This window comes from Podarcis bocagei (assembly GCF_964188305.1).
Source record: "Podarcis bocagei genome assembly, chromosome: 9".
NCBI classification, from domain to species: Eukaryota; Metazoa; Chordata; class Lepidosauria; order Squamata; family Lacertidae; genus Podarcis; species Podarcis bocagei.
The window spans coordinates 77,917,029-77,942,121 of record NC_138134.1 but is presented as its reverse complement, the minus strand read 5'-3'; the positions used below and the strand labels follow the sequence as shown (position 1 = coordinate 77,942,121).

The 25,093-nt window shown below is 48.1% G+C and overlaps 1 protein-coding gene across 1 annotated transcript in view; it reads right to left on the bottom strand.

Moving 5' to 3' along the window:
* LOC308594312 (CD209 antigen-like protein A) overlaps positions 1–25,093 on the bottom strand; it is a 156,834-nt gene that overhangs the window by 79,671 nt on the left and 52,070 nt on the right. The window contains exons 3-5 of the mRNA XM_081207366.1: positions 22,147–22,245; positions 20,843–20,953; positions 14,054–14,152 (exon numbers count right to left, since the gene is read on the bottom strand). Coding sequence (XP_081063492.1) covers positions 14,054–14,152; positions 20,843–20,953; positions 22,147–22,245 — 309 coding nt within the window. The remainder of the gene's footprint in view (positions 1–14,053; positions 14,153–20,842; positions 20,954–22,146; positions 22,246–25,093) is intronic.

Here is a 25,093-nt window from a genome sequence, read left to right as displayed (position 1 = left end):
GTTTTCCAGCGATATTGAGCAGGGAGTGGTGCGCAGACAGCTAATGGCTTGCAAACAGGGGAGCCGATGTGTCCGTGAGTACTGGACTGAATTCACCATGCTGGTTCACAGATTGGGGTGGGACTTATCGGCGGAACCCATTCAAATGCTTTTTGAAGAAGGGCTTGCTTCGGCTGTGAAAGACGAACTTTCCCGGGGGCCCAGGGCGGATTCTATGGACCAGCTGACCAAATCTGCGCTGACCATAGGAGCGCGCCAGGAGGCGAGAGCCTTGGAGAGGCGGGAAGGGAAGGGGGAACGTTGGAAGGAGTTCCGCATTCCAGACATTCCAGAGCCAACTTTCCCGCCGGCAGAGCCGATGGAAATCGGAACAGCGCGCGCGCAGTTTCAAAGCCCAGTGAGGGGGGAAAGAAGGAGGGAAAAGGCGCCCGGAAATGCTATCTCTGCCAACAGCCAGGTCACTTTGCCAGAGTCTGCCCCCAGAGGAAGGAATGGCAAGGGATGGTGGGAGCTGTTGAGGGAAGAGAGGAAGAAATACCGGAGCAAGTAAAAGCCAACGCCTGGCTGCCACCGTCGGGGCACAGCAGCCAGGCCAAAGAGTAGTGAAAGTGCCCACGCCAGAACCTCCTAAACCTGCCCTAGTGATAGAAGTGTCGCTAGAGTTGCAAAACGGACACCCTCTAAAGATAAAGGCGCTGTTGGACTCAGGCAGCTCCTGCAATTTCATGAGCAAAGAGTTTGCAGCTGAACACCAGATACAGACAATCCCTTTAAGCAACCCCCTGCAGGTGACCACGATCGATGGCAGGGAGCTGTTGGGAGGAGAAGTCAGCTTGCAGACCGTCCCAATGATAATGAAGGTGGCAAGGCACACCGAACTGATAGCGTTTAATGTGGCCACCTTGGGAGGGGCTCCCATTATTTTGGGGATGAGCTGGCTAGCGTTACATGATCCGCTGGTGGGCTGGCATCAGAGAGTGGTTTCCTTTGGTTCAGCACATTGCTTAGAACACTGCAAAGAGGGAAAGGGTTCAGCAGGGGCCCAAGCCACCCTAGCAGGGACGGAAGTAACGGAGAAAGTGAAGGTACCACGACAATACGCAGATCTCAGCGACGTGTTCAGCGAAAGGGAAGCTGACCAACTACCCCCACATAGACCCTTTGACTGTCAAATCAATTTACTCCCTGGGGCACAGCTCCCTGTAGGCAAGCTGTACGCCATGTCAGACAGAGAGATGCAGGAGCTAAGAGAGTTCATTGACAAGAACCTGAAGAGAGGTTTCATCAGAGAGTCCAGGGCGGTGGGAGGTAGCCCAGTGTTTTTTGTGGATAAAAAAAACACGGACAAGCCGAGGCTTGTGTGTGACTTCAGGGCTTTAAACGCAGTGTCAGAACCAGTGGCCTTCCCTATGCCCAGGATTGACGACATTTTGACCAGGGTGCGGAAGGGAAAGATTTTTACAAAGCTGGACCTAAGGGGGGCGTACAACCTGATACGTATAAGGAAGGGGGATGAATGGAAAACCACCATGTTCACCCCTTTGGGGGCATTTGAATATTTAGTTATGCCCTTCGGCCTACAAGCAGGCTCGGCGTGCTTTCAGTCATTTATGAACCACGTACTGGGGCCTTTGCTTTACAAGAATTGTGTGGCCTTCCTAGATGACGTGTTGGTGTATTCTGAGAATGAGGAGCAGCATGTGAGAGACGTCAGAGAAGTGTTGAGCAGGCTGCAAGCCAACCAGCTGTGGGTGAAACTGGAGAAGTGTCAGTTTAATACCAAGGAGGTGGAATTCCTGGGGTACCGCCTGTCAGACAAGGGATTGGCCATGGATCCCGGCAAGGTCCAGGCAGTGCTGGAATGGAAAACACCCAAAACAAAGAAGGATGTGCAGAGGTTCCTAGGGTTTGGGAACTTCTATCGTAAGTTCATCCGAAACTTTGCCCACCTGACGGCGCCCATTACGGACTGTCTCAGCAGTAAGAAGAAATTCGTTTGGACTGAGGAGGCGGAGCGAGCATTTGAGGAATTAAAAAGGGCCTTCGCCTCTGAAGAACAACTTCTGCATGTGGATTTACAAAAACCGATGAGAGTCGAAACTGACGCATCAGACAGAGCTATAGGGGCGGTGCTTCTGCAGCCAGGGAAGGAGGAGTCAGAGTGGAGACCGTGTGCTTTTTTTTCGTGAAAGCTGAACAAATCCGAGAGGAACTACACGGTGTACGACCGAGAACTACTCGCCATTCATGAGGCTTGCCGGAGATGGAGGCACCTGCTAATTGGCGCACAACATAAGGTGCAAGTGTGCACTGACCACAAGAACCTAGAGTATTGGAGAACGGCCCGAGTGCTCAACCAACGGCAAGTGAGATGGGCCCAGGAGTTCTCCAAATTTAACTTTGAGATTTGTTACGTGCCAGGCCCAGAGAACATTAGGGCGGATGCTCTCTCACGCAAACCTGAATATTTGGAGGGGGAGGGAGCACCCGAAGAGAGACATGTCATTCCAGAGGACCGCTGGGTGTGTGGGGCGGCATTGGTGGGGCAAAGAGAACTGGTAGAGGAAACGGAGAATGATGCATACGCCCAGGACAAACTCAGGGGTCTCAGGAGGGAGGGAGATAAACCCGGAGGTTTTGAGGAGAGAAACGGGGCGTTGTATTACAAGGGAGCGTTGTATATACCTGAAGGAGAGTTGAGGGGGAAGGTACTCAAGCAGCTGCACGATAGCCCCACAGCGGGGCATTTTGGGCAACATAAAACCATGTGGCTGGTTACCAGGGAATTTTGGTGGCCCAAGGTCAGGGAAGATGTGCGGGAGTATGTGAGGGGTTGTGACCAATGCCAGCGAGCCAAAGGGGAGAGGCGGGCGCCGGCAGGGTTATTAGAACCGCTACCCACACCTGAAAGACCATGGGAAGCAGTGTCAATAGATTTCATGACTGATCTGCCAAAGTCCAGAGGGAAAACAGCCATCATGGTTGTGGTAGACCTGTTAACCAAAATGGACCACTTTATAGCCTGCTCACATGCTGTCACGGCAGAAGAAACAGCGAAATTGTTTGTAGAAAATGTATTTAGGTTGCATGGCGCCCCCTTGCGGGTGGTTTCAGACCGAGGGAAACAATTTACTTCCAGGTTCTGGAGGAAGCTCATGAGCTTACTGCATGTAGAGGTCAATTTTTCGACTGCCCGGCATCCTGAAACCAACGGGCAGGCGGAAAGAGCCAATGGCATCCTCCAGCAATATCTGAGGTGTTATGTCAATGACAGAGAGAATGATTGGGTGGAGAAGCTGGCGTTGGCGGAATTTGCCTACAACAATGCGGAGAACGTGTCCACAGGGATGAGCCCCTTTTTGGCTAATTACGGGTGCCATCTTAGGGCTTTCCCAGGGGGGGAAGGGGAGAGATGGAGCGTCCCGGCTGCCGAGCAGTTCGTAGAAGAAATGGAAGCGATCCATCGTCAGCTCCAACTTAACTTAGACAGGGCCAAGGAGGAGTATAAGAGGCAGGCAGACAAAAACAGAAGGGAAGGTGAAACCATTAGGGTGGGGGACCAGGTGTGGCTGTCAACCCAAGGGTTACCATTCAAAGGGGGTTGTAAGAAGTTAAGACCCAAAAGATTGGGCCCATTTGAAGTCACGCAACAGGTCAACCCAGTGGCTTTCAGACTCCGGTTACCGAACCACATGAAGCTGCACGCAGTTTTCCACAGGTCGTTGCTGTCACCGTATAAAGGGGACAGAGAAGGGAGGTTCACTCGGGGACCAGCAATGGAGGAAAGGGAACACAGCAACCATGTGGCGGAGATCCTAGATTCCAGGTGGAAGGGAGATCAAGTGGAGTATTTGGTAATGTGGGAAGGGGAACCGGAGTCGGAAAACACCTGGGTCATGGCAGAGGATGTCAATGACGAGGTCTTAATAGAAACTTTTCATCAGAGGTTCCCACGTAAACCTCAGCCTGTAGCGAGGTTCCGGAGGGAATACTTTGCTACCACAGATGAGGAAGAGGAGTTGGAGGGGTTCACAGATTCCGAGGAGGAGGAGGATTTAGCGACCCGGAACGGCAACCGATGGAGGGAAATGTTCGAGACGTCTGAAGATGAAGAGGATTCTTTTAGGGGTTTTACCTCCTCACTGCCCAGAGGAGAGGGAACGGGAGGGGGTGACGGGGGTCCTGGAGGGGAGGTGGATGTCAGGGAACTGCCATCGGAGGGACAGGTGGTGGAAGGGCTCACGGAGGCTGGGAGAGACCCAGCAGCTGAAGCAGGAACCAGCAGGGGGAGAGGTGGGTCTCTGAGGGAAAGCGAGCAAGAGGGAGGGCTCAGGGACACGTCCAGTGAGAACAGTGGGGAGGTTTCTGAACCTCCCATAGGGAGACCCACTCCTCGCAGGAAACTGTCACGCTGCGAGTCCAGAAGACGTGTTTCCGTTAAGGAGCTTTTATGCTGGAAGCGATTCCGAAAGCAACCACTGTCGGAATCTGCAAGTGACTAGAGCAGCCATGTCTGAGGGGCTCCGTCACAGACAGAGGTTTGTGGACTTGAACAAACTCTGAGGGACTACGATTTTACGCACAAACAGCTCATCATCCCATTTCAGCTTCCTTCTTGTATAACTCCTTAGCCCTTTCCAAATTCAACTGCAGCTGTCTGTGGATCGCCTCCATCTCCTCCACAAACTGTTCGGCTGCGGGAACACTCCACGACTCCTCCCCCCTTCCGGGGAAAGCCCTGGGATGACGCCCGTGATTGGCAAAGAATGGAGTCATCCCAGTGGATACATTCTCCACGTTATTGTAAGCAAACTCTGCCAGGGCTAGTTTGTCCACCCAATCGTTCTGTTTTTGACTTACATAACACCGCAAATACTGTTGTAAAACAGCATTTGCCCTCTCCGCTTGCCCATTGGTCTCGGGGTGCCTAGCCGTAGTGAAACTCACTTCCACCTGGAGTAACCCCATAAGTTTGCGCCAAAAACGTGAGGTGAATTTGGCCCCCTGGTCCAAAACCACCGGTGCAGGCACCCCATGTAACCTAAACACATGCTCTACGAACAGCTTGGCTGTTATTCTGCCGTCACGGCATGCGAACAGGGCACGAAGTGGCACATTTTGGTCAGGAGATCCACCACCACCATGATAGCGGTCTTACCCTTACATCTGGGCAGATCAGTGATAAAATCCACCCCTACCACCTCCCATGGCTTTCCGGGTGTCGGCAACGGTTCCAGCAACCCCGCTGGTGCCGCCCTTTCCCCTTTGGCCCTCTGGCATGTGTCACACCCTCGCACATATTCCTTTACATCCTCTCTCAGCCTTGGCCACCAAAATTCCCGTGTGACCAGTAGCATGGTCTTATGCTGTCCAAAATGCCCTGCCATGCAGCTGTCGTGGAGTTGCTTGAGAATTCTGCCCCAAAGGTTTTCTCCTGGAACGTACAAGGCCCCCCTATGGTACAGAAGCCCCCCTCTCACTTCAAAACACTCCTCGGCACCCCCTTTTTCTCTGAGCTCCCCCATCTTTTGTCTGGCAAAGTCATCGTCTCTGAGCAGTTGCATTAGTTCGTCGTCCTTGACTAACGTCCCCCCACACATCCATTTGCTCTTGGGGAACATCAGTCTTGCCACTGGAGGTCCTTCCCCATCATATACTCGGGTTTCCGGGAGAGCGCATCTGCCCTCGCATTCTGCTCTCCCGGCACATATTGGATCTTAAAGTTGAAGTTGGCAAAGAACTCTGCCCATCTTATCTGTCTCTGGCACAACACCCGTGCCGTACACCAGTACTCCAAATTTTTGTGGTCAGTGCACACCAAAATTTGGTGCTTTGCCCCAATCAGGAAGTGCCTCCATTGTTTGAAAGCAGCGACGATCGAAAGCAATTCCTTATCATAGATGCTGTAGTTCTGCTCCGATTTGTTCAGTTTCTGCAAAAAAAAGCACACGGCCGCCACTCCCCCTTTCGATCTGGCTGCAGCAGCACCGCCCCTATTGCCCGATCCAATGCATCTGTCTCCACCAGTAGTGGTTGAGCAGGGTCGACGTGGATCAGTTGCTCCTCCAAAGCAAAAGCCCTCTTAAGCTTCTCAAACACCTCTTGGGCCGCCTGCGTCCACTGAAACATCTTCTTGACACTGAGACAGTCCGTTATGGGTGCCATCAGTTTTGCGAAATCTTTTATGAATTTCCTGTAGAAATTGCTGAAACCCAGGAAACGCTGAACACCTTTCCTGGTCTTGGGGCTCTCCCATTCCACCACCGCCTTCACTTTCTCTGGATCCATGGCCAAACCCTGGTCCGACAGCCGGTACCCCAGAAATTTGACTTCCTTTGCATGGAACTGACATTTCTCCAGCTTGACCCACAAGCAATGCTCCTTAGGTTTGCTCAGGACCTGACGTACATCCTTCACATGCTGTTTCTTGTCTTCGGAGTACATGAGCATGTCATCCAAAAAGCAAACACAGTTCTTGTACAGCAAAGGTCCTAGTACGTGGTGCATGAAGGCTTGGAAACAGTGACTTCCGCACTGCAAACTGAAGGGCATGACTAGATACTCAAATGCCCCCATCGGAGTGAACATGGTGGTCTTCCACTCATCCCCCTCTCGCACTCAGATGAGGTTGTATGCCCCCCGGAGGTCCAGTTTGGTGAAAATCTTCCCTTTCCGCACCCGGGCCAGAACATCGTCGATCCTCGGCATTGGGAAAGCCACTGGTTCCGTCAGGCTGTTCAGGATTCTAAAGTCCAGTACACGCCTCCTTTCTTTAGTCGATTTCTTGTCCACGAAAAACATGGGGCTCCCCCCTGCCGTCTTGGATTCCCTGATGAATCCCCTTCTTAGATTTTTCTCAATAAACTCCTTTAGGTCCTTGAGCTCTCCCTCCGACATGGAATAGGTCTTTCCCACCGGCAACGTGGCCCCCGGGACCAGGTTGATCTGACAATCATATGGTCGATGCGGCGGCAACTCGTCAGCCTTTTTCTCGCTGAACACCTCCTGTAGATCCCTGTAACACGACGGGATCTCGGTCGTCCCCACTCTGCATGCTGCTGCCCTTTTGCCCTCCCTTTGTTGAGGTTGCCCTTGAGCCAGGCAGTTCTCCATGCAGTGCGTCAAACCGAACGTCAGGGACCGTTGGTGCCAGGAAACCACCGGACCGTGCAAAGCCAACCAGCTCATGCCCAATATGATAGGCGGACCCGCCAGTGTGGCCACGTGAAAGGCAATGACCCCTGAGTGGGTAGCCACCCGCATTCGCATTGGAGGTGTTTGATGCATCACTTCACCTCCCAGCAGTTCTCTTCCATCAATTGTGGTCACTCGCAGCAGAAAATCCAAAGGCCTCAGGTTCAGTTGGTGCTGCGCTGCAAACTCCTTGCTAAAAAAGGACGCTGAAGCACCAGAATCAACTAGCGCCAACTCCTCCACCGCCTGGCCATTTGGGAGTTCTAGGACCACCTTCAACACTATGCTTGCTTTGGGGTGCCCAAGCTGAGGACTTTCTGTGTTGCTCCCGCCTGGCTATTGCCCCGGTCCACCACCAGCCAGGCTTCTTCGTTTCCCGAAGGCTGGGCTTCCTCTGCCTCTGCCAGTTGGGTGGCCCCCACCATTCCCTGCCAGTTACGATGCTCTGGACACACTCTGGCAAAGTCCCCAGTTTTCTGACACACAAAACATCTTTTTGCCACTTGCCAGTCTTTTTTCTCCTTCCTGCCCAACCGTTGGGCTTTCAAACTCTCCTGCGCCCGGGCTGTGCCTATCTCCATGGGCTCCTGCTCTTGTTGATGTTCTGAGGCAGCTGCAGGCATCTCAAGAATGTGGTCACCATGGAAACTCTGCTTTCTGCTTTGCTTCCTTTCCCGCCATCTGGCTTCCTGTCTCAAACCCACCGCAAGAGCAGCCTTCGTTAATTCATCCATATTTTTAGGGTGGGTGCCCCTTGCAAGCTCGTCCTTAATTTCTGGGTTAAGTCCATTTTTAAACAAAGCTTGTACAGGGTCTGCCTCTAAATCCCAACCCAGCTTCTGCACGTGTATAGCAAATTCTGACCAGTAACTGTACCGTGGATCTGCCTTGTTTCAAAGCCAAAAGCTCCTCCTGCATCTTGTCAATTAAACTTTGATCTGCATAGATAAAGTCCATAGCTTGCCAAAACTTGGCCACATTTCTGAGGGCTTCATTATTTGAGGCTATTAGCGGCCGGATCCAACTTCTAGCCCCTCCCACCAGGTGTCTAATTATGTGAGCAACTTTCTGGGCATCGTTCCCAAACTTGGCCTATTCAAGCTCTAAAAAATATCTCATCTCGGTTTTGAAATCCAAGTAACTTTCCGGGTCGCCATGGAACCGTTCCACCCACACTGACTTGCCCCCATCTGCCGATAGCCCACCTGTGGGTTCTCTCTGAGCAGCCCTGGCTTCTTCCAGACGGGCCTGCAAGTCAGACGATCTCTGTTCCAGAGAGACATTTCACTTTCTCAGCTCCAAGACCTCCTTCTCCATTCTGAGGCTTATTCCTTATTCCACCAGCTTTCCAGCAACAAATTGGGAACACAGCATGCTGGAGGAGGTGTGTGCTGCCAAGCCGGCATAGATTAAAAACTCCAGGCTTGCTGCCAGTTACAATCTCTTTGATTTATTTACAAAGTTCAAAGAAACATCTCCAGTGCTTCAGAGCATGTCCAACCCTGTCGGCAAAGATGCCGCGTCTGGTTTCTTTTTACTTTTTCTTGCCCAACATGCAAGTCTGCGGAAACCACGCCTCTGATTTCCTCTGTTTACAGAATGACTAGTTCCGGGCTCATCCTTCCCCCCCCCGCCTCCTCTTCGCTGTCAGACGACAGACTACTAATGATCTCTTTCGGCTCTCTATAAGTGCTGGTCTCTCCCCTTAGCTCTTTCCCCGTTTGCCTCTCCCTGACAATGCGTTCATTCCCATTCTTTGCTCTCGCATCTAAAGCTTTCTAGACAATTTTATAATCACTTTACCTATTATGTGTCCAGTGGCCAAGGGGTCAATTCACTATGTGAGTGGGCTTGAGGGTTTCTGACTGATGATGGGCTTGTGAAACAGGAGAGAGATTTTGCTGTTGCACGAATCACCCCACTGCCCAGCAGTCTCTCTGACCAAGTTGGCGGAAGTTGCCTTCAAAGTGCTGCTCATGAATCTCTCTCTTTCAATTGACCTCTTTTGATTGTCTCTGCAGAGGCAGGGCTCTCATGGGTGAAAATAAAAAAGGACAGATCTTTTACCTTACCTGTTTTGATTGTCTCTGTTATAGCAAAGAATTGAAAAGTCTTTTCTTTCCTAACCATAGAGGCTAAGTCAATTCAAAGGTTCAGGAGAGCTGAACTAAATATCTCTGATGTTTCTCTAGGGTGGCCCCATGCAAAGGAGCGCAGCACTCTGCTCTGGCTCTAAGAGTTTTCAGCTAGAGGAGGGGCTTTCAGCTGGTGCAGACTCAGGGCAGGTTCCCACTGCACTACAATTCTTCAGCATCGTAGGGTAGCTTACCAATTTCTTTTTGCAGTTCATCATTTTTGTTGGCAAGATACAGCAATTCGTCTGATACGTTTTGAGCTACAGCGAGTATTCCAAAGTCTAAAAGAGTTGAAATAGTTTAAGGCAAAAGAGAAAAGAGTTGAAATAGTTTAAGGCAAAAGAGTATCTGAAATAACAATATGCAAATATTAAGAAACCATTTTAAAACATTTTAAGACCCATGCAATCCACTATCCTATTCTCATATTAAAAGTGGCTCATGAAGTATCTCTAATGTTCCCCTCCTATGTTCTCATTTTCTGCAGGGAATCACAGGGTCACAAACCAATTCCCCACTGAGTCACACAGTAAAGCCAAATATACAAAGATTATTTTGCAGTTTTCTATTATGCTTTGTCCCCTTCATGGATCAGTGTCTTGCTGTGGCGAAGGGGCTTGAATAACTCAGAGAAGCTATGAGCTATGCCATGAGTGGCCACCCTGATGGACAGGTCATAGTGGAGTGTTTTGACCAAACATGATCCACCTGGAGCAGGAACCGGCAAGCCACTCTAGTATCCCTGCCAAGAAAACCCCATGGAAAAAGACAATAGGCATATAAAAGTTATGACGCTGGAAGATGAGCCCCTCAGGTCGGAAGGTGTCCAACATGCTACTGAGGAAGAGCGGAGGACAAGTACAAGTAGAGCGGAGGACAAGTACAAGTAGATTCAGGGCTGATGAAGTGGCTGGGCCAAAGCCAAAAGGTCACTCTGTTGTGGATATGCCTGCAAGCAAAGGGAAAGTCCAATGTTGTAAATAAAAATATTGCATAGGAACATAAAATGTAAGAACCATGAACCTTGGTAAGCTGGATGTGGTCAAAAATGAGATGGCAAGAATAAATATTGACATCCTGGCATCAGTGAACTAAAATGGATGGGAATGGGCGAATTCAGTTTGGATGACCATCATATCTACTACTATGGGCAAGAATCCCATAAAAGAAATGGAGTGGCCCTCATAGTCAACAAAAGAGTGGTGAAAGCTGTACTGGGATGCAATCTCAAAAATGATAGAATGATCTCAATACGAATCCAAGGTAGACCTTTTAACATCACATTAATCAAGTTTATGCACTAACTACTGCTGCTGAAGAAACTGAAATTGATCAGTTCTATGAAGACTTACAACACCTGCTGGAAATGACAGCAAAGAAGGATGTTCTTCTCATTATAGGGGGTTGGAATGCTAAAGTAGGGAGTCAAGAGCTAAAAGGAACAACTGGCAAGTTTGGCCTTAGAGTTCAAAATGAAGCAGGGCAAAGGCTAATAGAGTTCTGCCAAGAGAATAAGCTGGTCATCACAAACACTCTTTTCCAACACAAGAGACGACTCTACACATGGACATCACCAGATGGGCAGCATCGAAATCAGATTGATTATATTCTCTGTAGCCAAAGATGGAGAAGCTCTATACACTCCGCAAAAACAAGACCTGGAGCTGACTGTGGCTCAGATCATCAGCTTCTTGTAGCAAAATTCAAGCTTAAACTGAAGAAAGTAGGAAAAACCATTGGGCCGGTAAGATACAATCGAAATCAAATCCCTTATGAATACATAGTGGAAGTGAGGAACAGGTTTAAGGATTGAGATTTGGTGGACAGAGTGCCTGAAGAACTATGAATGGAGGCTCAAAACATTATACAGGAGGCAGCAATGAAAACCATCCCAATGAAAAGGAAATGCAAGAAAGCAAAGTGGCTGTCCAACGAGGCCTTACAAATAGCAGGGGAGAGAAGGCAAGCAAAATGCAAGGGAGAGTGAAAGATACAGGAAACTGAATGCAGATTTCAAAAAAAAATAGCAAGGAGATACAAGAAGGCCTTCTTAAACGACCAATGCAAAGAAATAGAGGGAAACAATAGAATGGGAAAAAACAGAGATCTGTTCAAGAAAATTGGAGATATGAAAGGAACATATCGTACAAAGATGACCATAATAAAAGACAAAAGTGGAAAGGACCTGTCAGAAGCAGAAGACATCAAGAGGTGGCAAGAATACACAGAGGAATTATACCAGAAAGATATGGCTGTCTCGTACACCCCAGGTAGTGTGGTTGCTGACCTTAAGCCAGACATCCTGGAGAGTGAAGTCAAATGGGCCTTAGAAAGCACTGCTAATAATAAGGCCAGTGGAAGTGATGATATTCCAGCTGAACTATTTAAAATTTTAAAAGATGATGCTGTTAAGGTGCTACACTCAATATGCCAGCAAGATTGGAAAACTCAGCAGTGGCCAGAGGATTGGAGATCAGTCTACACCCCCATCCCAAAGAAGGGCAGTGCCAAAGAATGCTCCAACTACCGCACAATTGCACCCATTTCACATGCTAGCAAGGTTATGCTTAACATTCTACAAGGCAGGCTTAAGCTGTATGTGGACAGAGAACTCCCAGAATTGCAAGCTGGATTTCGAAGGGACAAAGGAACCAGAGACCAAATTGCAAACATGTGCTGGATTATGGAGAAAGCTAGAGAGTTCCAGAAAGACATCTACTTCTGCTTCATTGACTATGCAAAAGCCTTTGACTGTGTCGACAGCAGCAAACTATGGCAAGTTCTTAAAGAAATGGGAGTGCCTGATCACGTCATCTGTCTCCTGAGAAATCTCTATGTGGGACAAGAAGCTACAGTTAGAACTGGACATGGAACAACTGATTGGTTCAAAATTGGGAAAGGAGTACAACAAGGCTGTATATTGTCTCCCTGCTTATTTAACTTATATGCAGAAATCATCATGTGAAAAGCTGGGCTGGATGAATCCCAAACCAGAATTAAGATTGCCGGAAGAAATATCAACAACCTCAGATATGCAGATGACACAACCTTGATGGCAGAAAGGGAGGAGGAATTAAAGAACCTTTTAATGAGGGTGAAAGAGGAGAGCGCAAAATATGGTCTGAAGCTCAACATCAAAAAACAAGGATCATGGCCACTGGGCCCATCACCTCCTGGCAAATAGAAGGGGAAGAAATGGAAGCAGTGAGAGATTTTACTTTCTTGGGCTCCATGATCACTGCAGATGGTGACAGCAGTCACGAAATTAAAAGAGGCCTGCTTCTTGGGAGAAAAGCAATGACAAACCTAGACAGCATCTTAAAAAGCAGCGACATCACCTTGCCAACAAAGGTCCGTATAGTAAAAGCTATGGTTTTCCCAGTAGTGATGTATGGAAGTGAGAGCTGGACCATAAGGAAGGCTGATCGCTGAAGACTCTTGAGAGTCCCATGGACTGCAAGAAGATCAAACCAATCCATTCTTAAGGAAATCAGCCCTGAGTGCTCACTTGAAGGACAGATCCTGAGGCTGAGACTCCAAGACTTTGGCCACCTCATGAGAAGAGAAGACTCCCTGGAAAAGACCCTGATGTTGGGAAAGATGGAGGGCACAAGGAGAAGGGGACAACAGTGGACGAGATGGCTGGACAGTGTTCTTGAAGCTACAAACATGAGTTTGACCAAACTGCGGGAGGCAGTGGAAGACAGGAGTGCCTGACATGTTCTGGTCCATGGGGTCATGAAGATTCAGACATGACTAAATGACTAAACAACAACAACAACATTATGCATTGTGAGATCTAAGAAAATAGAGGCGCCAGAACTCTTTTTCTGATGAATATTGTGTTGCATTCCACATAATTCTAAGGAGGACATTATATCCGTGCAGGAATTTCTCCTTGTGCAATGCAATCTTCAGCCGCTTTCCCTCCAATCTGTTCCCCACCCTGCAGAGCAGCTTTGGTGATGGCATGCAAAGTGATGGGGGCAAAGTTCCCTTGTGTTAGTGCTAAAAGCTTGCAGTAGCACAAATCTTGCAATAGCACAAACATTGTGAATTACAGTTTGATGGGAGGAGGACAGCATTTCTAGTGGGAAAATCACAACCATCTGCTTTTCTTCCTGCTGAGCAATTGTCAGGGAACTGCCATCGGAGCTAGAGGCAGAGGGAAGGCTCCAAAGGGATGCAGGAGAGGGTCCCAGTAGGGAGAGAGGCAGCCCATCTGCTGGGGAAGGAAATCAGCGTAACACCAGTGGAGAAGGGGGGCAGGTGGGGGAATCAGGGAGGAGGCTCCAAGACTCTTCGCTGGAGACCAGCGGAGAGAGTACGGGTACTCCGCTGCCCACACCCTCCCTGCGCAGAAGACTTCCGTGCAGGGAGAGTAGGAGGAGACTTGGCGTCAAGCAACTTTTATGCTGGAAAAGGTTTAAGAAACGCCCACTGACGGATTCTGCCAGCGACTGAGACAGTCACGATGCTGGAGGCTGCTCAGTCAGAAAGGGTTAACCAGGTAACCTAGCCAGGAGTGGCGGCAACTTACGCACGAGCAACCGCTAAACCCATTACAGCAATGAAACTGTGATAAACTCTATTGGGTGATGAGTTTCACTGAATATATGTATTGCTTACACAATATGAATCCCAAAGTGAACTACAGGAATTGAAGCCTGTTTAAATTAAACAAGGTCTAGCAAAAGTGAGGATGTGCATAAAAAAATGCTTACCATCCTTGTCTTCATGGATTGTATCAAGCCCAACAACAAAGGTCCGAATGATATCTATTGCCATTTTAAACTCCATCCTTCTTTTTAGTTCCTTTTGATCTAAGGATGAAGTAGGTAGAAAAGAAATGATTAAATTGTCTGATTAACTGGGGGGGGGGATACTTGGTTTCAAACTGCTTTTAATATTCAATTTAAATTGCTGACTTGTAACGCAGATAAGAAATCAAATCAACAAAACGATGGCTATGACTTTTATTAATATTTTCTGCTCTCAGCCCTTGATAGCGGCTGCCCTGCTGATCTGAAGTCCTGTTTCCATTTGGCCTGTTACTTCTGTCATTAGATGGTTTGGCCTTCCTTTGAGAGCTTTGGATTTTTGGTTGTCTAGATACACCTGTCCTCTTGGTCCGACAGTCTTGCATTTGCCAGGCTGCCTCATGCTCTGCCACATGCTTAAAATATGCAAATTCTTGGATCATTTGATTCCCTCCCCCCGAGCTTTGCTTACTTTCAAGTGCCCTTTAAAAATGAATTAGGTGTTCAAATAGGTCAAGGGCTCATCTATCCAGTGCTATTTTTCTGCAAAAAGAGGTGCTGGAACTCAGCATGAATGCCTCCCTTCTTCTCTTAAAATGGCAATGGCGCCCACCTGAGAGGGGCCAGAACAGCATCCTGATCAATTTCAGCTGAAAAAAGCCCTGCATATATCTAGATATTTAGGTAGGCTCTGGACCCACCCACTTTGGCCATGGCCTTATCCTCTGCAGCCTGTTTTCCCCAAGCACTTTCCTTCAAGGGACTGGAGCCCTAGCAGAGGGCAGGCTGGCGAGGATCAGGAATGGAGCCTGCGGCGACGCAATGGCACTCTTTCTCCCCCTGGCACCACTGTGCCAGCCTCAGTTTCCCTTCCCTCAGGTGAATTCCCCCAATGGAGAATGAATCACGAGCAACTGTGGCTTTTACTTTTGGGGAAACAGGTTGCAAACAAACTTTATTACAACAGATGTAAACAAGGAGTTTTGGTTATTCTTCCACAGAAATGTAACAAACAGTGAGGCTATTAACTGTGTGATGCTGATGTTTTTTATTAAAACATATACTGTTTCAAGTTATAGGCTGTATGCTGTGCAGGCTTAAGGTTACTTCCTTTTACACATCTTTCATAGACCAGACTTCTCCACGCTCATTTCAGGAACTTAGGATTTTAACTGGACTGTTTCCTTACAGACCCTCACATCCTCCTTGGCCTTGGAATCACTATTGCCCTTTCCAGTCAGAGTATCCCCTCTGAGGACCCTTTTTTTCCTGTAAACAGCTTGTGGGATTGTGTCTTGTCTATTTTAACAGAGTCCTGTGATTCAGAACCTTAGAGCATATACTGAGAGTTCTCAGCTCTCTTCAGCTCTACCACCTGTCAGAACAAACTCTCCTAACAGAATCCAACTCACAGACCGAATTCCTCTCTCCCACTCCCTCACTCCACTCCAATTGCCTCCCTTGGAATGCTGGCCAATCAGGCGCTGTTGTTAGTTAAGTGTTTGCTGGCAGGGGTGGGGTGGGGGACACTAGATGACTCAACCTGCTCAGAAAAGAAACGTTTCCATCACAGGGCTTTCCCACAAGCAAATGAGGATTAGTTGGGAAAGGGAATTGTCCAGGGTGTTCCAGGGACTTGTGTCAGCCTATGCTTCTGTTCCAAGAGCTGGAAGTCACTTATTCAGGAAGAACAAAACAGTGCCATTGCTCTCAGTGGGTGACAGCTGTAACTCACCCCCAGAAATCAAAGAGAGATGAAAGGGGTAAATGGAAGGTGGATCATGCCATCTCTTTTTGGAAATGCTATTGACATTTAAGCAAAGCACATGACATTAGTTGAAAGTATGCTTAACATCTAGGGACGCGGGTGGCACTGTGGGTTAAACCACAGAGCCTAGGACTTGCCAATCAGAAAGTCGGTGGTTCGAATCCCCGTGACGGAGTGAGCTCCCGTTGCTCGGTCCCTGCTCCTGCCAACCTAGCAGTTCAAAAGCACCTCAAAGTGCAAGTAGATAAATAGGTACCACTCCAGCGGGAAGGTAAACAACGTTTCCGTGCGCTGCTCTGCTTCGCCAGAAGCGGCTTAGTCATGCTGGCCACATGACCTGGAAGCTGTACGCCGGCTCCCTCGGCCAATAATGCGAGATGAGCGCCGCAACCCCAGAGTCGGGCACGACTGGACCTAATGGTCAGGGGTCCCTTTACCTTTACTTTATGCTTAATATCTATATGAAGCTGCTGGGAGAGATCATCAGGGGGTTTGGGCTGGGTGTTCATCAGTATGCAGATGACACCCAGCTCTACCTCTCCTTTAAATCAGAACCAGTGAAGGCGGTGAAGGTCCTGTGTGACTGCCTGGAGGCGGTTGGAGGATGGATGGCGGCTAACAGATTGAGGTTGAATCCTGACAAGACAGAAGTACTGTTTTTGGGGGACAGGGGGCGGGCGGGTGTGGGGGATTCCCTGGTCATGAATGGGGTAACTGTGCCCCTGAAGGACCAGGTGTGCAGCCTGGGAGTCATTTTGGACTCACAGCTGTCCATGGAGGCCCAGGTTAATTCTGTGTCCAGGGCAGCTGTCTACCAGCTCCACCTAGTACGCAGGCTAAGACCCTACCTGCCCGCTCTCACCAGAGTGGTGCATGCTCTAGTTATCTCCCTCTTGGACTACTGCAACACACTCTACGTGGGGCTACCTTTGAAGGTGACCCGGAAACTGCAATTAATCCACAATGCGGCAGATAGGCTGGTGACTGGTAGTGGCCGCTGGGACCACATAACACTGGTTCTGAGAGATCTGCACTGGCTCCCAGTACGTTTCCGAGCACAATTCAAAGTGTTGGTGCTGACCTTTAAAGCCCTAAACAGCCTCGGTCCTGTATACCTGAAGGAGCATCTCCACCCCCATCGTTCAGCCTGGACACTGAGGTACAGCTCCAAGGGCCTTCTGGTGGTTCCCTCATTGCAAGAAATAAGGTTACAGGGAACTAGACAGAGGGCCTTCTCGGGAGTGGCGCCCACCCTGTGGAACACCCTCCCTTCGGATGTTAAAGAAATAAGTAGCTATCCTATCTTTAAAAGACATCTGAAGGCAGCCCTGTTCAGGGAAGTTTTTAATATTCAGTGCTGTATTGTTTTTAATACTTGATTGGGAGCCGCCCAGAGTGGCTGGGGAAACTTAGCCAGATGGGTGGGGATATAAATAAATTATATTTGGGTGAGGACTGCAGGGCCTGCTCCCTTCCAGGGCCTTTTCCAACTGGCCCAGGGGGCGTGGCCCAGGCCCTTATTTGGAACAAACTTTTGGGGAAGCTGGGAAGTGTTCTGCAATTGCTTCCCTGTTCCAATGTGTTTTAAAATGTCCTCAAGCAGTCGGTGGCAATTTAAATTTGTATTTCTTTTTTTCCTTTTTTCTCTTGCTGGGGGTGGGTGGGTGTAATGGATATTTGGTTGGGGATTAATTTTAGTGTAATTGTTCTGTTTTTGTTTTCTGTTGTTTTATTGGTTCTGTATAGTTTGTGTTTTGTTTTTAAGGGGTGGGATCAGGGCTGCCTGGGAGTGAGGCCCCAGCCAACACGATGGCTGGGACAAGTTCCACAGGGGGGGAAGCACTGGGACATCCGATCTCGGTGATCATGGGCAGGAGGCGGAGTTACGCTAAGACCAGACCATGTCATTACCGAGGAGGCAGGTTTAGTCGTTGTTTGAAGACTATCCCTGCCTCCGGGTCTGGCCTTGACCAGATGGATACTGGAATCAACAGGGGAAACCCACATAACCTGAAGGTGTTGCTGTGTAATGCCAGGTCAATAGTGAATAAAACCACTGCCATCCACGACCTGATTGTGGATGGAGGATTTGACCTGGCTTGTGTGACAGAGACCTGGTTGAATGAGACAGATGGGCCCGTCCTTGCTGCCGCTTGCCCACCAGGTTTCTCTTACGCACAGCAACCCAGGTCATGTGGGCGGGGAGGGGGGGGGTTGCAGTGATTTTTAGGAAGTCATTAGTCTGCACCAGGCGTCCTACTGGGAAGACCCAGTTTTCTGAGTGCATGTTCTGGAAGTTGGGCAATAGGGGCAGTACAGGATTCCTTTTGGTGTACCGACCTCCCCGCTGCACCAAGGATTCCCTGTCCGAGCTGCTTCAGGTCGTGGCGGATGTTCTCCTGGAGACACCTAGTTTGGTTGTCCTAGGGGATTTTAACATCCACGCCGACACGACCTTACAAGGGGCCGCTCGGGACTTCGTGGAAAGCATGGCCTCCATGGGGCTGTCCCTGAATAAGTTGGGCCCAACTCATAGTCATGGACATGCCTTAGACCTGGTATTCACCTCTAGCGACGTGGGTGATCTGACACTAAGTAAAAATGAAACCAAAGAAGTGCCATGGTCAGATCACTTCCTGGTGCAACTGGACTTCTCCGCGACCCTTCCCCTCTGCAGGGAGGTGGGACCAATTCGGATGGTCCGCCCCCGCCACTTAATGGATCCAAATGGTTTCCAGAGAGTGGTAGGGGATGCTTTATCCCGTGTTGATGGCCTTTCAGCTGATTCCCTGGTGGCCCGCTGGAATGCGGAGTTAACCAGGGCTATCGACTGTCTGGCTCCGAAGCGCCCTCTCCGATTGCATGGAGCCCGGACAGCCCCGTGGTTTTCTTCGGAGCTGAGGGCGATGAAACAATCGCTGAGACGGCTAGAGCGTCGGTGGCAGAAAACTCACTCCGAATCTGACCGGACACAGGTTAGAGCTCAACGTCGAGCCTACCAAGTGGCGATAGCGACGGCAAAGAAGACTTTCTTCGCCGCCTCTATTGCATCTGCAGAAAATAGTAGCAGGAGACTCTTTCAGGTGGTCCGCAATTTAACGGAACCACCTTTACCATCGGGGCCTTGTAAAGACCCCAAGATCTCCTGCAACGATTTTGCAAAGTTTTTTGCAGATAAAATCACTCATATTCGGAAGGAGCTAGACACCACCGTGGGAGCAGGGCTGGGGCGGGAGAGTGCTAGAGCCCTGTCTGGTCAAGTTGCATGGAATCAATTTCAATCTGTTACCCCCGAGGATGTGGACAGGCTGCTTGGACGAGTGAAACCAACCACCTGTCTCCTTGATCCTTGCCCATCCTGGCTTATAAAAGCTAGCCGGGAAGGGCTGGGCGATGGGCTCTGCGGGGTGGTGAATGCTTCCCTCTGTGAGGGAACATTCCCAGATCCGCTGAAAGAGGCGGTCATTAAACCGCTTCTTAAAAAACCATCTTTAGACCCGGCCAGTATGGCCAACTATCGCCCAGTTTCAAATCTTCCATTCTTGGGCAAGGTGATTGAGCGTGTGGTTGCTGAACAACTCCAGGCACGCCTGGAGGATGCGGACCATTTGGATCCCTTCCAATCAGGGTTCAGGCCTCATCATGGGACTGAAACTGCCTTGGTCGCACTGGTTGATGATCTCCGGCGAGCTAGGGACAAAGGTGAGAGTTGTTTCCTAGTTCTGCTGGATCTCTCAGCGGCCTTTGATACAATCGACCATAACATCCTTCTGGACCGTCTAGAGGGGTTGGGAGCTGGGGGCACTGTTATACAGTGGTTTCGCTCCTTCCTCCTGGGCCGTGTTCAGAAAGTGGTGGTGGGGGATGAGTGTTCAGACCCTTGGGCCCTCACTTGTGGGGTGCCTCAGGGTTCCGTCCTCTCCCCCATGCTTTTTAACATCTATATGAAGCCGCTGGGAGAGATCATCAGGGGGTTTGGACTGGGTGTCCATCAATATGCAGATGATACCCAGCTCTACCTTTCTTTCAAATCAGAACCAGTGAAGGCGGTGAAGGTCCTGTGTGAGTGCCTGGAGGTGGTTGGAGGATGGATGGCGGCTAATGGATTGAAGTTGAATCCTGACAAGACAGAAGTACTGTTTTTGGGGGACAGGGGGCGGGCTGGTGTGGAGAACTCCCTGGTCCTGAATGGGGTAACTGTGCCCCTGAAGGACCAGGTGCGTAGCCTGGGAGTCATTTTGGACTCACAGCTGTCCATGGAGGCGCAGGTCAATTCTGTATCCAGGGCAGCTGTCTACCAACTCCACCTGGTACGCAGGCTGAGACCCTACCTGCCCGCTGACTGTCTGGCCAGAGTGGTGCATGCTCTAGTTATCTCCCGCTTGGACTACTGCAATGCGCTCTACGTGGGGCTACCTTTGAAGGTGACTCGGAAACTACAACTAATCCAGAATGCGGCAGCTAGACTGGTGACTGGGGGCGGCCGCCGAGACCACATAACACCGGTCTTGAAAGACCTACATTGGCTCCCAGTACGTTTCCGAGCACAATTCAAAGTGTTGGTGTTGACCTTTAAAGCCCTAAACGGCTTCGGCCCAGTATACCTGAAGGAGCGTCTCCACCCCCATCGTTCTGCCCGGACACTGAGGTCCAGCGCCGAGGGCCTTCTGGCGGTTCCCTCATTGCGAGAAGCGAAGCTACAGGGAACCAGGCAGAGGGCCTTTTCGGTGGTGGCGCCCGCCCTGTGGAATGCCCTCCCATCGGATGTCAAGGTGATGGACAACTACCTGACATTCAGAAAACATCTTAAGGCGGCCCTATTCAGGGAAGCTTTTAATGTATGATATTTTAGTGTTTTTTGGTTTCTGTGGAAGCCGCCCAGAGTGGCTGGGGAAACCCAGCCAGATGGGCGGGGTACAAATAATAAATTATTATTATTATTATTATTATTATTATTATTATTATTATTATTATTATTTACTTACATAGAAGGAAAAGCAGCAGCGTCATGGCAGCAAGGATGAACATCTCAAGTATTATATATCTTTCACCCGTTGGAGATTGTAAGAAGGTAACCATGTCCTGAAAAGCAGATGCTTGAAGAAAGAAAATTCTGATTTAGCCATCAGTAGCCAACAGTGTTCTTGAAGCTACCAACATGAGTTTGACCAAACTGTGGGAGGCAGTGGAAGACAGGAGTGCCTGGTGTGCTCTGGTCCAGGGGGTTACAAAGAGTCGGACACGACTAAACGACTAAACAGCAACAAGCCAACATACCATTGCCACTCCAGGAAAAAGGGTTTCCATATGCTGTGGTAGCCTCAGCCAGAGACAGTCAACTGTTCAAGGGGTGGTAATCTGGGTGGTTGAGCAGGTGGAGGAAGTAAGGAGAGATACCTTGCTGCTTGAGGAAACTTTTCTGACCAATGTCTGGATTAGAAGACAGTAGCCTTTGATATTAAAGGACTTTCTGCCCACTAGGCAAATGACAAGATGCTCCCTCTGTGCACATAATGCCACATACAGAAGCTGGGCTGGGCTGGCCATTGGCTCTTATTTTGATGCTGCTGATGGGGCAGCAGACTAACTGAGAAGGTGCAGTGCAGCTTGTGTGGTCTACCCATCTCTACCCACCTCAGCACCTGCTACCATTCCTGGCTGTACACAGTAAAGGAACAGTACAGCCAGCAGCAAAGCGTGGGCTGGATCCTGGGGTTTCTGTGGAGCTTAGTGGATCTGTGGCACCCGAAGAGCTGTGTGTGCTTTTCTCTGCACTCCTCCCTAGCACAACCTGACTGGTTCCACTCCCTGCCTGTCTCTCCATCAACTTCCTTTTCCCATGCATTCCTCTACTTTATGAGAAACCTCATCCCATATTCAAAATAAAAAAAATTCCTTCCAGTAGCACCTTAAAGACCAACTAAGTTAGTTCTTGGTATGAGCTTTCGTGTGCATGCACACTTCTTCAGATACACTGAAACAGAAGTTGCCAGATCCTTCTATATAGTGAGAAGGTGGGGAGGGGTATTACTCAGAAGGGTGGTGGGAATGGGAGATTGGCAGATAGCTGAGATGAGCCTGTTGACGACTCTTAACGACTGCAATAGGTCTTACAGGAAAAGGCAAGGGGTGAGAAGGTGAAAAATGGCTTAGTCGTGTATAATGAGATAAGAATCCAATGTCTTTGTTCAGACCAGGTCTCTCCATGGTTTTAAGTTTGGTAATGAGTTGCAATTCAACACGGCTACCTATCTGTAACTCATCCCATATGACTGTGCTGTATACAGACCACGAGTTTCAGTTGTTGTTGTTGGTGGTGTTGCTGCTGCTGCTGAATCCTTTCTGGATGCTTCATCAATTCCGGACTTTTCCATCCTCCCAGTTGCATCTGTGAAACAATAAGCTATTATAACGACTATGAACACATTGGTTGGATGGTGGGTGTTTTCCCTTCCAAGCTCAGAGTATTAGTCTCTTGTCAAGCATGAAAGCTCACAAAATTTGCTTTTATTCTCTTGCACTTAATCTCCCTATTACAGGAACATAATTTTAAAAATAGATGCACATCTACAAATGTCAAGGATTTCATCGGTACAAAGTTGAAATGGACAACAACATCAGGCCAAAAATAGGTCTCAATGAGGCATTTCCAACATTAAACTTTGGCATCTATCAGTATTAGACAACCATTTCCTGTAAAGACATTGTTGAGTCCAATATAACTGAAATGTCTTTCTTTTTCATTTGCTGGATCAATCTCCATCTTATACCAAAAAGATGTTCCATATGGATTCAAAGGTATTGAAAAAATGTTTTAGATAATATAGCACATTCTCATTTGCATTATATTCTTCTCTTAGCTCCTGGATATCTAGTTTATGGGACTTCAGCAAGCATTTGCAAAGAACAGTTATGGGTTTGATTCATATGTTCTCTCTATATTTATTTTATGGGGTAAACCAAATTTGGGGCAAGAAATGGGTTGATTGTGATATCTGTACATTAGATCAGCTGATAAGATCAGATGGAGAATTTTTGGTTCTGTTTATATTGCAGCTGAAATCTCAGTTACTTGGTGCGTGCTGAAAAGAAATATCTTGCTTCATAACATTTATTGGTGTTTGTTTATAGACTATCTCCTTTGAGTGCTTTGGCATCTATTGAATATCTGGAGGAAATAATACAATTTTCCCATAGATATCTGGTTGCCCATGGAGTGGTCAGGATACAGTACTGGATGGACTTTTCACATGATCTAGCACTCAGACTCTTCTTATGATTCCAAAAATCACTTGAAAGCAGGGGCCTTCCAGGTCTCTCCATTTGCCCTGCCTCTCTGTCAATCAATGTCATCTGATGTCACTATTACTTACTGTGCCAAATTACCATGCCAAATTACCATGCCTAAAGGTCCATTTTTGTGTTTGTCCCTTTTCCAGCAGCAACCAGAGCTGTTTTCGTTAAGATACCAGCCCTCAGGCTGAAAGTGGCTTCCTCACAATACATTACCAGGTGTTCACCATTTAATAGATTCTAAGGAGGGGAGACTACCCGTAACTTTCTTTAAAATGGTGGAGCACTTTAACTTGCTTGATATATGGAGATTTAAACACCCACTGGATAGAGAAATTACTTTTTTTCAGAACCAAAGCAATCTGCTGGACAAACCAACGATATGGATATCTAATGAACTATCATTGAGAAGAAAAAAGGAGAGATACAATCAAGGACACGTTCGGATCACAAACCAGTATTAGAGGAATTGAAAGGTGAAAAAAACACACACACATTTAGGTGGAGATTAAATGATGGACTTTTTGATAGCCAAACAATTTTACACAAAGCTGAAAAAGCTTTGAAAGACTATTTTGAGATAAACTTAAATCAAGGAGTGGATCTGAAGGTTGTCTGGGATTCAAGTAAAGCAGTAATGTGGGGGGTTTTGATCCAACAAAATGCTTTCCAAAAAAAGATGAGAGAACAAAAACAAAAAAACAAATGAGAACTGCTGGAAGAATTGATTAAAAATAAAAAAAGAATTGATCAAAAACCCCAGAAAAGATTCAGTAAAGCAAACCATAAAATGTTATAGACACAATATTTGATGTTGGTAAATCAAGAAATTGAATGGAAGATTAAAATGCTATGGCGGAATTTTTTTTTATTTTGCCAGCCAGCCACACAACCTGCAGGCATGGCAGCTAAAGAAAAAATAAGACATGAACTTAATAATTAATTGAAATATAGAAGGGAAAGTTTTAGATAATACGAAACACATAAGAAAGCAATTTGTAAGGTATAATTCAGAACTGTACTGAGCCAGCATAAATAATATTGAAGAATATTTAAAGAATAATAATAAGAAGAAGAGTTTGGATTTGATATCCCGCCTTTCACTCCCCTTCAGGAGTCTCAAAGCGGCTAACATTCTCCTTTCCCTTCCTCCCCCACAACAAACACTCTGTGAGGTGAGTGGGGCTGAGAGACTTCACAGAAGTGTGACTGGCCCAAGGTCACCCAGCAGCTGCATGTGGAGGAGCGGAGACACGAACCCGGTTTCCCAGATTACGTGACTACCGCTCTTAACCACTACACCACACCAGATTAACTTACCATAAATTCCAAAAGAGAAACCTAATTCATTTAATGCACCTATAACTATGATGGAGTTACAACAGGCAGTTCATCAAGCCAAAATGGGCAAAGCACAGAGGCCAGATGGGTTACCAGCAAAGTACTATAAGAAACTACAAGATTATCTAGCACAACCACTAAAAGATGTAACTAATGAGATATTAAATACAGGGGAAAGTGCCAGGTTCTTGGAAAGATGCTTACATTACACTGATTCTGAAACAAGACACAGATTTATTATGTGTCAAAAATTATAGGCTGGTCTTGGAAATGGCAGTGCAGATTCGATCGCTCTGAAAGGGACTATCGGTCTGAGGCTGGCAGGGGTAAGAGGGGAGAGTGCCAGGGCTAGGCACCCCCCCCCGAAAGCCTCACTCTGGCAGAAGCACCAATCTCCCGCTGCCCTCCTGGAAACCCTGCCGAAAGGCAGGTGGGGGGGAGTGCAGTTGAGAGCGCTCGCAGCTTTAATGCGACCCTGCGAGGTATGTTTGGCATGCATATCTGTGGTATGAGAAGGTTAAAGTACATAGAGCTTTCTTAAATCATGTTGTAAGGAAATCAGTTTATGAGGTATGGGAAAAATATAAAAATCTACCAGAACA